The 13,834-nt window shown below is 36.6% G+C and overlaps 1 protein-coding gene across 1 annotated transcript in view; it reads left to right on the top strand.

The window, feature by feature from the left end:
• The window catches only part of B3GNTL1 (UDP-GlcNAc:betaGal beta-1,3-N-acetylglucosaminyltransferase like 1), a 132,735-nt gene that overhangs the window by 79,834 nt on the left and 39,067 nt on the right, over nt 1-13,834 (top strand). Inside the window, exon 7 of the mRNA XM_055722655.1 lies at nt 10,697-10,792. Within this exon, the coding sequence (XP_055578630.1) occupies nt 10,697-10,792 (96 nt within the window). The remainder of the gene's footprint in view (nt 1-10,696; nt 10,793-13,834) is intronic.

Genomic DNA, 13,834 nt, shown 5'->3' with positions numbered 1-13,834 from the left:
TTTATCTAAATTTTACAAAGTAATGACAAGGCAATTAGGATTATTAAATATTGTTAAACGCAATATTTCCAAGATGCATTATTATTGTGGTTTTGTGGTTTATGCTACCTTTTTTCAGAACTTGTAATTAAGAGGTCTGAAACCTCATTTAAATCTTAATCATTTTTAGCAGGATGTGTGTGACAAACAAAGGTGTTTATATTGAGTGACCCATGAAACTTTCAGAGATATAAACCACAAGAGCTGCTTAGTAGATTCTTTCCAGCTGGTGCTATAACCATGGTTTTCAGTATGGCCAAAATTCCTGTTCTGTTTTCAGATTTTAAATTACATTAAGTACAATTCTAGCATCTATTTCCTCCACTGATTTTCAGCTTTTTGGCAGCTGAAAAAACAACATTTTCTTTTCTGATCTGGTTGGCTTCCTTCAGATAGTTATTAATACTTTTTCTTTGAAGTTACAGCAAGACCCTTTTTGCTGCCATGTTTCTACGATGCCATTACTGTTTACTCATGATAGATGCTGCGTGCCAGATAGGATGTGTCTACTATCCTTTTAGATGTAAATATTTCTGCAGAACAGGATAAGAAAAAGGTATTAAATAAGAATGTAAAAGATCTTTTTCATATGCGTAGCAGAATTTACTTCCTCTTAATTCTTTGAACAGTTTAGCTGCACTTATTACCAGATCCATGTAGCATACCAAAGCAGCGTTTTAGAGGTGATTACTTATTACAGAAATTAATTTAATCCATTTGAGGATAATTATAATAGCCTGATTATAGGAATGTATGGATACATGAGGCTTAGGTAGATATTCACCCATTTAAAGGTGCTTGCCTGAACTAGTGAATTTAGAAGCTTCATTCTCTAGGGGCTCAACTATATTCATTAGAGACGGCAACAGAGATCTCAGACGAGTTGAGGTGCCCCGTGGCAGAAATTCTCTATGATAGAGAGGACTCATATTGCCTGGGCTGCTTGCTTATACATCTCTGATTTAGGATTAATCTGGGCCCTAATCCTTGTTCTTTATTGTTGATTTGCATTGTTCTAATTGGAGCATAAGTGCCTTGAAGCTAATTCATACCAGCTCCACTGGGAAGATCTTAAGCTATTTATTACCTTATTTCTTATCATGGAATTCTTGAGACTTAGAAAATATTTTAACATGCTGGATAGATTGAGTGACTGTCTGAATAGCAGTAACTAATTCAAACCAGTGACAGGGAATGCCAGGTTCAGACAGAACTTAACGTAGGAATAAATGTCAGGAGTGATGCATACTTGGAACCCAATTGCAGGGATACGGTATGGCCTTCAAATTACCCATGCTATGAGAGTTTTGGTTATAGAATAAGCAGTCACAAATAAGAGGATATGCTGATCAGATTGTTGGCTGGGAGGCAGCGAAAGAACCTACAAATTCAAATCCCACATATAAACCCATCAACAAGTTATTAGGGAGGCTGAAACAAGAGAACGCAGATAGGAGGGAAAAGCTTTGTAGTGCTCTCAGCTCTGTTTTTTCTCAGATTTTACAAATTGATGGGCACTTAATTTTTATTTCTGCGTATTCTCAAGATTGGTTGAGGTCTTTCCAGTTTTGTCTTCTGTGCTGCTGAAAAACAAATTGTTGTAACAGGTCACTGGGTTCTTAAATGTATTAGGTCCCCTTCATTACCAAAAATGTATGTGTGTGTAAAAACTTCTGCTGAGGTACTGGTTTTTTTCCCCTCAGTTAGTATGTATCATTATGAGAAAGTGTATTGTGGTGTAAAAGATATGAAACAAAGGTCAGAAGGCTAGTATTAGGCCATTTTTGTGAAACAAAACTCTTCTGAGTTTCATTTTTTCCCCCTGTGAAATACATTGTGTTACTGTTTCTTGCACTAGAAGTAATATTTCTTTTTTAAAATTAATTAAATAACTGATTTTTATTTTCTGCTTTTAATTTGTTCACAATTTTGAAATGATACAGAATGCAAATCAAATACCTTTGGGACAGTGGAAAGTATTTGGTACTTTGATACCCCCCAAAGAGTTGTGATATGATGGAAGACATGAGGGAGAGATTTAGGGTAAAATTTGCTTTGTTTTCCTAAAGAAAACATTTTACTATTGCAGTTGTTAATCACATAATCAAAATCTGTCTTCTAAGATCTTATCTAAATTTTCCCTTTTTGCCTACTCTAAAAGTTAAAAGTCTATAGGGGGGAAAACCACACAAAAGAAATACCATTTGTGTTGATACCAACCCAGCAAGTTTGCATATTTACTGTTTCTCTGGTGGATCTTTTGCATGTACATTAGCACACAGCTGAACTTTTAAAATTCAAAAGTGATCTCCTTACCTACAATTCCATACTTATTTAGAAGATGCTTGTATTTCTTTGATTTAACTGAGGTTCATATGTCCCCCCAATTCCAAGTTCATACAACTTACAGAACATGAGCATTCACTTGAAAAGGGGCATCAGTGAGCCTTAGTAGGTAGGATATGTTTTGGATAAACCTAAACTCTCAAAAATATTTCATGTTTCTCTTTCAAACAACCTGCATTTTAAAATTTGCTGAAGTTGAGATTTACCTGGAGGTTTATTCCCATATCAACTGAACATTAATTATAGAAGGTGGTATGTGGAAAAGTTTCATATGTTGTTTCTTACGTGAGTTTGTTTTCCTCTTTACTAGCAAGTTGTAGAGAAGCAAGCAACTGACTACTTTGTTAATAGTGGACATAGCAGGGTAGTCTTTTTTTTTTGCTACACACCATGTAGGGAGATGAAGTTGGAGCAGAAGTCATCAGGAAGATGGGTAGGAAAGGAAAAAATTAGTAAAATGCTCAGCCAGCAGCAGCATACACTTCCCTGGAGTTGGCACCCCTGACCACTGAAGCAGGAGATGTTCCTCAGAGGTAACAGTGTGAATCCAAAGTAAAGAGGATTTTCCAGACAATTGCAGGGCTAGCATCATTATCTTCATGCTGTATATGTTGTCATCTATTACATATTATTCTAGAAGTCACAAATATAGCTGATGTTTTTATAGGCAGTAAATGACTAGTACTTACTTTCAAATAGTCTTTTGATGAACACTACAGATTTTATAACTCTTTGTAAGACTAGAATTGTCCTGTCATTACAAAAAGGACATTTATGTTGTTTTTTGTTTTCTGTGGATCTTTGAGATTAAAATCACTATGTTAAAAATACAGTTTTTTGTAATAACTTAGAATATTTCCGTTATGTTACCTTCATTTGGGTACTGTCTCAAAATCTAAAGGACCTATTCAGTCTTCATCTTGCAAAAATATGATGTGTCCAAAAGTCAAATGGAAAGATAATTTTTAAGATTTGTTACCTGAGCATTGGTCAGTGTTGCTTCTTAGCAGATTTCTTGTTTGTTCTCATCCCAATTTAGAATCTGCTAATACAACTTTAAGCAGATTGTTTTCTTTCTTTCCTGGTAAAAGCTCAGCATAAACAGCAAGCCAAGTAGACAACCTCTTGGTACAGAATGCTTCATTTTGCTGGATGGAGTAATTCTTCCATTGTAAATACTTGACTCTTTAAATACTGGAAAGTCTCCAAGAATTAGAGAGACTTGTTAAGGCATGGATGTTACAAAGAACACTTTTAGCAGCTTACAGACAAGAAAAAAAGATGTAAGACATGCTAAAATCATACAGGCTATTCCCTTTGCATGCATCTATTCTTTTCGTTTCAGCAGTAGGTTAATTCATCGTCATTACTAGAGAAAAGCTCTGAAAAAGCCTAGAAGAATGGCTCTTGCTATTGAGTTTTACTAGGAGCATTCAACTACAAAAAAGAGATATTCAGCAGTATAGTCAGTCAGCTTTCAATTATCCAGCACAATGAGGCTGGCATGGGCTAGCTCACGTAAAGCAAAAACACAGCTAATTCAATACATATGTACTAGACTATAAACCCAAAGTTAATGTATTTACCTCTAGAAAATTTGTAAACAGATTTTCTTTCAGCAGCAGATTATTTTTTTTTTTTTTAAAAAAAGGTAGGTAGAGTGCAGCCCGACATAAACAGCCTTTACCCTGCATTTCACTTTGTGGTGCTCTGCTGTAGCCAGGGATGTCAGGAGGAGGTGATGCCATGTTAATACACGCCCTCTTACTCATTTCAGATGGAAGTTTCACACCCAACAGTGCACAGACTTGATATTAAAATTTTATGTCACATAGGGAATATTATGTGTATAGAATTCTATGTTTTAGTATAATTGTCAAATATCTATAAAGAGGACTATCATGTTTGTATTAAAGTGAATGGCCTGGTGAAAAGTACTAAGAATGTAAAAATCCCTGAGGAATGAGAGAGTTCATGACAGCAGTTCAAACAAAACAAATTCAAATTTTTTTATGCCAGCACTGCTGCTCTCCCAGCTTTCCTCCTCTGGCTGTTGTCCACTTACTTCGTGAGAACTGGAAGTGTTGGGATACAGGAAAGTCGGGAGGAGGGATTTGTATGAGATTCATGCATTGTGTCCCTTGAGATTTAGGTATACTTTAGAAAGTATAAAAATCTACTATAAATGTTTTAATGAACAGTTTTCACTCCGCATAAAAAAATAAAACAAGAAGCAAACATCAGCTTTTAATGTAATAGCATTTATGTCTTGGTTAACCTCCTGGGCTTTCAGGAAAACAGCCTATGTATAAAAATGAACACGTTCAAGCGTTATTATTTAGTCTATATAACTAGGATTCTAATAACTTTGAATGCAGAATCTTTTTGTTTGTTTGTTTCCTTTAAAAAAAAATAATCTGTGTATATTCCTGGTACTCCATAAATCATGTAATACTTCGTTATGTAAATATTCTGTACTATACTACTGACTGGCTGCACCTTGGAATAGGCTTGAGAATTTTTACATATATTTCAAGAAAAGTTAACTGTCAATCATACAGTGGCTGTGTAGGTTAAAGTATCAAACATAAATTATTATTACTACAGCTTGTACACAGATTTGATCATTGGCTATGTTTCTGTGGAAGATTGACCAAAGAGAGAAGGAGATAGCACTTTTCTAACCCTTTTTTTAATAGTATCCTAATTTGAACCTCAATGAAGTTTTGAAATGCTGGGAAGGATTGTACTCAGAAGTGTAAGAGAACATCTCTGCAGTGCAGTACTTCTGCTCTCCAGCTATATACTGGAAAGGGACCTACCTGTGTAATCTAGTTACTTGCTGGAGAAAATAAATAGTGTAGGTCCCTTCAAATAGTAGTAGGAAACACTAGATAAAAACCCAGATACAGCAACTGAGAAAGCATCATCTACAGCTGCTATCACTGGTTCAGTTCCTGCAAAGAGTCTGTTATTTCCTGCAAACTGTGAAACATTTCAGCCTTCATTAAGGCTTCAAATCCTGAGGAAATCATGAGGAACTATAGGTCATAAATTTTCTGGGAGCAGGACTGGAATACCTTCTCGGAGGTGCTGAATGCTCTTTGCTTTCATTGGCATTAGCAATTCTCAGGCCTCTTGAATTCTTTTTGATTAGTTTGTTGCTAAGTAGAATTTGGGATTGTGAAGGTGAAGTAATGCTGATTTTTACTTAAGCCTGTACCAGAATTACTATGTATATATCAGCCTTTCAGTATGGAGAGTCATGGCATGTTTTATTTCTGAAATGTACTTTTTTTTTTTTTTTTTTCTGTGCCAGACCCCAGCTTCTTCAAAGCAGGGGTTTTCAGCTAAAGTCGAAGCATGTGATGATTAGGTGATACAGGCAATTATTTATGTAGGCATATGAAAGGGTAAAACAATTCCGTACAATATAAACTAACTGAATGTAATCCATACCAGACTGGGTGTTTAGGTTCCTTATATCTTAATAAAGTTTGTTATGATTTTCTTCTTTTCTTTTTAAATATTATTTGCCTAATACTATTTTGAAGTAGGATAAGGAGTCTTTTCTTCTCTTCCCTACCTTCTATACCTCTTCTGTCACACTACATGCACCTGGTAATCTTTAGTAATGTCTTGGTACATCCATCGCTGAGTTAATGCACTGGTATCTTAACACAATTTTTTCTAAGTCAGGAGTGACGATGTCCTTTAGCCTGTGGTCTGCCTGCAGCTCACAAAATCATTGTGGCCTTTCACCATGTGAGATTTTTTTTTCTTTTGTTACATTTTCTTTTACACCTAATGTGTTAATGTGTGACCCTGGGTATTGGAAAGCTTTATTTATAATAAGAGATTGCTTCTAATCCTTGATCTGTGTGGACATAATTTTCAGAAATGCTATAGCATAAGTAGAATTAAATGTGCAGTGTATTTTGGGGAATTAGCTTGTTAGATTGGAAAGCAATTTGGGCCCTTGATTAAATCTTTTGTTTTTGTGAACTGCCTGGTTTCCTCTCTGTGTTCTGCATGACATACTGTGATAAGGTTGTTTCACCATCTGCATGTATTCCTTTGGCACACTGCTGTTAGATTTTGATTTGCTGCTTCAGGAAATAGAACTTTCCTTGAAGAGTTACTATAAACACATGAATGCCTTTCTCAGTGTTGGAACTTGCATTTCATACTGAACGCTGACGTGATCTGAAGTGAGCATCAGTGGGGACCAGGATTACATGTGCTGCTGACAGCTTTGAAACACAACAAATGAAAGTCACTTTATCAACTCTTTATATTCTTTAGATTTATTTTCAGAGAGTCTCTGTAATAGTTGAATGTAATTTGATAGCCAAACAGTTAGCAAGAACAAACCGGTTTCAATTACTTGCTACTTGGTCCTTGGAATAAAACCAGATGACCATAAAAGTTCAAAATAATTTAGTGAATATAGTGCTGAAATAGCAGCCTGTCTCCATCCCCTGGGAACTGATGAAGATGGATTCCAATTTGGTTATGACAACACTCTGTTCTTCAGGAATTCTAAATCTGAACAGATTTATACCTGCATCTACAAGCTCTGTGGTTGGTTTTTAACAAGTTGGTTTCATTCAACTAGATTAGATTTAGATAATCTGTACGGCATACAGTGTGCTGTATTAATAACAACTGTTATTAAGCATTAATCTTCCAATACAGCTGTGTGTGAAAGGTTCACAGGTCCAGCCTGCTTTCCAATTCACTGAATTAATTCCTTACGGAGGACTGAAAACCCACTGAGGTTCCAAGGTGAGATAGGACATTTATTGGGCAGAACTGGAGAACATTTCCAAGAAAACTAAACAGCAGTTACAGAGCTGCATCATAATTCAAATTCTGCATTTGATTGATTTTTCAGATTAAGGCTAGCATGTCCTCTTCGTTTCTCTGGTTCCAGTCCATGCAATCTGAAAGATTTATGGATAGAATCCTGAGTGTCAATCTCATAAAGTGAGAAGTTGTGGTTTTATCACAGAGTAAACCAATTTGACCATTTTTTAATGCTTTGGCAAGAGTGTATGACAAGAGTAGGCAAAACAAGAAATCCAGAGGAGACTTCCCATCTGACTAAATCAAGCTGAAATCTAGAATTTCTAAACTGTAGAAGGTTGAGGTTATTTTTTTTTTCCTCTTGAGGATGAAATTTCAAAAGCTCTTAAAGGTAGTTGTCAAAAGTTTGGCAGATGCTGCAGTGTTTCAGTAGAGTTGTTAGGAGTTCAGTGGTTTTCCTGAGCCAGTTCTCCCATCAGTGGAAGTGTTTGGGCAGAGGGTGCCGGTTCAGATTCCAGCTGGACCGATGAACTGTGGGCAAGAACCAAGAAGGGAGGTCTTGTTTGCTTCTCCGAAGCTTGTTCCCTCTCCAGTGTGTCAGTGGTACTGCTAGTCTGACCCCACAGTGAACCGATTCAAACTAAGGCTATAGAAAATTAACCCTAAAAAAAAAAGTACAATAATAGGTTTCTTACTGATGCAGTGCTCTGATCTCGCTGGCTGGGGGTCAGGTGGGTGCCGATGCTTTTGTAAGTGCCTGGGATGAATAGCCAGGGGCAGGATGAGTGGGAGAGCTCTTAAATTAATATAGATGTACTATAAACTAGACTTGATCATATGGGTCCCCCTAGCAGGTTAAAGATTGTTTATGGATTATCTATACTGCTGCTGAAAGGAACGGTCCTGCTGTTCTCTCTGTGGTACCCTTTTTCCTCCATCCTCCTTAGTAGTAATACCAGTGTTTTTGTGGTTTGTTGGATCGGGGAGCAGATCCAGCTGAAAACCGAGCTGACCACGGCACTTCAGCTTCCCAAACGTTACTGTTAGCATAGCAAGGGACAAGGGAGCATGGATTTGTCCATTGTGGCAGCAGCATGAATTTAAATTTCCTAAAGTTTATTTTGACATCACATTATAAATATTCATATAGAAACATTTGTTTACAAATTCATTGACTCTTAGCTAGTTTGCTGTTCCAGGGTCAAAGACTTTCTTGAAGGATAAGACCCTGAAATCATATGTGGCATCATCAGTCTCAGTTTTGTCTGTCTGATTCCCCTCTAGTGTCTCTTCCGAGATGGACACTGAGCCATAGAGAACTGTTTGATTTAGCAAAGACATCAGGGTAGGCAGCGTGTGATGGTGTCCTGACTGCATCATCATCATCATCATGTCATAATCTATTTTGATATAAGTGACATTTTAATGTTTTTTTGTTCTCGGTGTTTCAATTTTGTTCTATTTGGTTTCACTTAAGTATATATGTCAATGGAACACAGATTAAGATTTTTGGGATGTATGCTCTTTGCACGTGAACAAGACTAATTACATTGAGCTATGTCTTTAAGATAAAGTGCATTTACGTTCTCTAATAATCCCGGCAGCACTGAGGAAATGGCATTGTAGCCTCTCCAAACACATTTTACGTATACCAATAGGCTCAAGACTTTCTTTTGAAGATTTTCTTTCATTCAGAAATTCGATTCAATGCAAGGCATTCTAGCCTAGCTTTTCTCCCTACTGTTGTTTTCTTTTAGGATTACTGTTTGGTCATTGTTTGGTTCAGGCCATACTCAATTGCCCCTGTAATTAGTGTGGAGCTAATAACCATGTACTGAGTAATCATGTCTGCTCTGATTTTCTGGGATTGTTTTGACTCATTCAGCTCCCACTGACTTTTGGGGGGAGTTTTTGACATTTAGCACTTCTGAAGCTAGTGTTTGTCAGTTATGAAGAAGCTGATAATGTGTTAAGCTGTAGCCGTTAAATGATGGGCTTAATCTGACTAAGTATGACTGCCTAAAATTTAAGTGTCTGTACCAAGATGAGTCACCCTAGGACCCCTTTATGGACAGTGGAGTTCTATCGTTCTGTTTCTGGAGTTAGCATGCAGCGTGCCTCGCCCTAAAGTGGATGCCTGTGTTTGGTCAGATGGTTCATGCCATAAGAAAAGTGGGAGCAGATCACCTGTTGAATTTTGATTAGATTTCTAATCTAATTTATTTGGAAAGTTGGTTTAAGTGTCTGTATAGAACTTAGCATGTAGAATTTGGGTTTTAAATCTGTGTTTATCTGTGGAAATGGAAATTGCCAGGCAAGAAGAGTTTAAGGAGCTCCATCCCAGGCTGAAATCAAGAGCAGCACCTTTAAAATGTAAATGCTTAGGTGCACGTGACAAAATTTACATTCATGGACGGATGTTTAAAAATGTCAGCTACACAGGAATATTAATGTTACCACTGTAGCATGCTATGAAGTCATCTGCTCACAAGATCAGCATTTTCATTCGTGTTTGACGACTGGCAGTAATTGTGAGGTTTCTTTCTTTGGCCTGCGTAAACCAGGCTGTGCTCTTTATTTTCTGTGTCGTTCTGGGAAGCAGGAATAGTTTCCTGTCTTAACTTTGCACGTTCTGTTTGACAAGTTCAGTCTCTTGTTTGTCTGGATACTTCATCTTGTAATAAAAGAAAGAACCAGTTTACCTTCAGTAATCCAGATTCTGGTTTATTTCACAGTTGTGTTTACAACAAGTTTGTTTAAAGCTGCAAAGACCGATTTGTATAGTTCTTGGCTGTCACTAGTCAAGAGGATGAAATTAATAGCCACTCCCTTTTCGGTCCCTAAAGCATTTTGTTTTCAGCAACCTTTTAAGGTAGGTACCACTGGGTAGCAAATCCATAGTGCTCTGGTCATATTTAAAATAAATTGCATCTTACTTGTCCAAGCTTGGTTAAGATTTAAGTGTCTTTGGTGAAATAAAAGATTAATGAAAGTTCCTACTTAATATATGTATAAGGAATATAAAATGGAAAATCAACACACAGCAATTGTAGGGTTAATTTTAAGAACTTTAATTTTTAAAGATTCGTCTCAATTGATTCACTTCAATATCAACATTACCAGTATTAACAGAAGCGTCATTTCCAGTATACTTCTCTAAATTTGAAATAAAGTTTGAAGTAACCTACAGGTGTTGCAACTTACGATAGAAGAGAAGGTTATGGAATATGAAGCTGGAAGGAGATTAATCTGTTGGGTTGTGACATCTCAAAGTTGCTGGTATACACCGCAGTTTAAACACTAAGTACAAGCTAAATTTTAAGTACTTGGCGTTTTTCAGTGCTTAAAATTGCTGAAGGTTAAGTATAGGCGTAAGTATTTGCAGTATTTCAGGTGAATGTGTAACGTCTACTTCATTCCTCACAGACGCTGGTTTTAATTCATTCTATGGTTTTAACACATTCTGTTAATTAAGACTAGGTTTTTTTCACCTTTTTCCTAGGTTTTTACCTCCCATGGACCTACTGTGATCATGCCAACCTGGTTCTGTTCTCGAGAATGGTTTTTTCACGTTGGAAAATTTGATGAGGGTGGAAAGGTGAGTGCTATGGAAGATATGGATGATAGGTAGTCCAGGAAGCATCTCTTTGTTTAACAGCCTCTGAAAGCCCTAAACCTATTACTAAGAAACAGTAGGCAAAGGGATGTGGATAAAAACTGAGGTCTAAAAATATCTGGGTCATACTGTATACCTGTTTTTTTTGGGGTGGCATGTGTTTCTTTTAAAAACAGTCGTTAACCAAGTACAGTTGTTTTAGGGTAACTGGTGATTTAAGGACATAACTGAGATGGGCTTTGTAGATAAATCTAACGGATTTTTTAGATATGTCAGCATACCTGGAAAAATTAAAGAAGAATTTAGACATTCAAGCTCCTCTTCAGTCACTGAAATAGATGCAGCAGATCTGAAAGCTAAACAAAGGTCAGCTCATAGATTCATTATAAACCATCTCTGAATGGTAAGGTAGATTTGGTGAAAGAGTTTGGAAGGGAAGAAGGGTGAGGATAGCAGAGATTCTCAGAAGGTGAACAATTTATATCCCTAAGGTGAAGAAAGGTGGGAGGAGGGGAGGTCACAGTGTGCCATCAAACTACTATCGTTAAATCTCATTTATCAACTTGTCTTGTGTCTACCTGTCAATGTTAGTTCTCAGGCTTGTCCTTGGAAGACTTTAAGTAGCTTTTCTGCAAGGATCAGGACTAAGAGGTTACAAATTACAGAGGTAGATAGATATAAGTATAAAAAATGACTGTTATCTGAGAAGCATTCCTCCACTGACAGTTTGGTGTTCTTTTTCTTTATACATTTCCTGTTTCAGTTTGATTTGGTTGCTTTAGGCTCATCAGCATGTTTATGGAATAAAATCCAGGGATGTCTGTTGGCAGTATTTATTGTGGTAGTACTAGAAATATGTTGGCAAATAGATCTAATTCAGACACATTTGGATCCGTTCTGTGTGGTTTGGACCTGAGAGGTTTTGCTTCCAGCAATTTTGGTGAGAGTTTAGGGCTAGAATGGGTGGTTCTGAATTTTTTTTGGAAAGCCTTCATTTAATAGTACTCCAAAGAAAAATCTGCTCAGCGTGTTTCCTAATTTATTATTTAAACTACAACATATTATGATTCTTATTCTTTTTATAGCCTCTAAATGGAGCCCTCCTGTGCCATGCAGTGTGTGTATATATACATACTAGCATACACATGTATGTGTCCTGAGTGAGCAGCTGTGTGGTCGCTGGATGGGGTTAAACCATGACAGTATGTATGAGGATACACAAATATTATTCTTTGGGCTGCCAAAAAAATTAGAATTTAAGGAGACGGTGGACAGAGAACAGAATTGTTTAGAGTGGTGAAAAGATTTGCCCTTAATTACATGGCGGGTGAGCAGAAGAGCTGGGAATGGTGCCTGGCTCCCAATGCAGTCTACATTCGCTGACCCGTGCTCTTGATTTCTCTTTTATTATTATTCCTTATCATTGTATTTTCACTCTCTGAAGAACCATCTGACTTAACTTCTCAAGCATTGTTAGTAAGCTCAAAAAAGAAAGCAGGCAAGCTAAACCAGAGTAACAACAATAGAACAGCAAGCTTAATGATAAAGTTCAATAGGTTAAGTTAAACAGACTATTGTTCTGTGCTTTTTGCTTGTAGTTTTGGGGGTTTTCCCCTCTTTGTTCTTTTTTGGTGGGTTGTTTTTTTTTTTTTTGGTTTTATTTTGCACTCTCTCTATAATTAGAACTATGCCACTGGTTATTCAGATGTAATACGCTGACAGTCTTAATCTTAATGATTTTTCAGGCACAATGCATGGTATGCCCTATTTTTAAAAATTACCAATGATAAGTTAAACTTTTTGTTTGTCCCTATTGTGAAGTGTCCAACACGTCCTGGCCGATACAGAGGATGTTCAAAAAAATACCCTATGAACAAGGGTGATGACAGATCTGAACAAAGCCATAAATACCAAAAAAGTCGTCAAACCTTGTCCTGTGTGGGTTTAGAGTACAGAAAATCAAGTCCTAAATCTTTCAGCATTTAGCGCTGTAAAGGATTTAGCATTGATCTCATTCATTTTCATTTGAAAATAATTCCTTTGAGGCAAAGAAAGATTTTTCTCTATGTATCAATAGAGCTGTTATAAACTAGTACTGAGTACTTCAGGATCTTATCCACGTGTGTGTATGTTCTGCCCTGACCCCATGATCTGACTATGTTAATCTGATCACTTCTATCTCCATTTTTGGGTTAGTATTTAACAGTACGACCTGTAAGTATCATATTGCTGCAAGTAAACAAAGAAACAGGCCAACAAATCCCCACATTTCAGCCCCCTTTCTCCATTTGCTAAACTATTTCCATGCCAAAAAGCTGCAATCCTCATTTGGAATTAAATCCAAACACCTTCATATTTCTTCATATTTCAGCACTTAGAACAAATGGAGGATAATTCTTCCATGGAAGAAATTGTGATTTGATGTTTATGTTAATAGTATGGATGGACTGATAGAATATCAGCTATAAGCTGTTGCATATAAGCTATGATGCAATCTTTATTTTGCATTACAGGTAGGTATGCATCTATCTCTCTGTCCATCCAGACATTACGTGAAACTGATTTATTTATTTATTTTTAATATTTACAAAATGTTTTTAGAAATAAAGCCCTTTCTTGTCAAGATCTGTGATTGTTGAAAATGTATTCCTTTTATGTGATCACTGTGGCAATGTCCAAGCAGAACCTTAAATAGTATCTTCATAAATGGTGGCTAAGAACCTGGCAGGTTTGCTTTATGCATTAACTAAAATGGTGGAGGTCATATTTATGCAACCTCTGATATATGACAATTAAAGTAGAAGTACTTAAAAGTAGTTGATTTTAGGAAGCTCTAATGGTGTGCTGAGAATAAGATTATAGGCTTGTGGGCCTTGCTATTGTATTAAGTAACATTTTAAATATTATCCAGTGCTAGGACAGTCACATGAACCGGATTTCTGACTTAATTTTTAGGAAACTAAAGGGAAATAATCTTCCTGTTATCCAACTGATTTGGATAAAGAGTGTAGTACTTTCTTAGTG

Source organism: Falco cherrug, chromosome 1 (assembly GCF_023634085.1).
Source record: "Falco cherrug isolate bFalChe1 chromosome 1, bFalChe1.pri, whole genome shotgun sequence".
Classification (NCBI taxonomy): Eukaryota; Metazoa; Chordata; class Aves; order Falconiformes; family Falconidae; genus Falco; species Falco cherrug.
The sequence above is the reverse complement of the archived record's forward strand: the minus strand, read 5'-3'. Positions and strand labels throughout refer to the sequence as shown.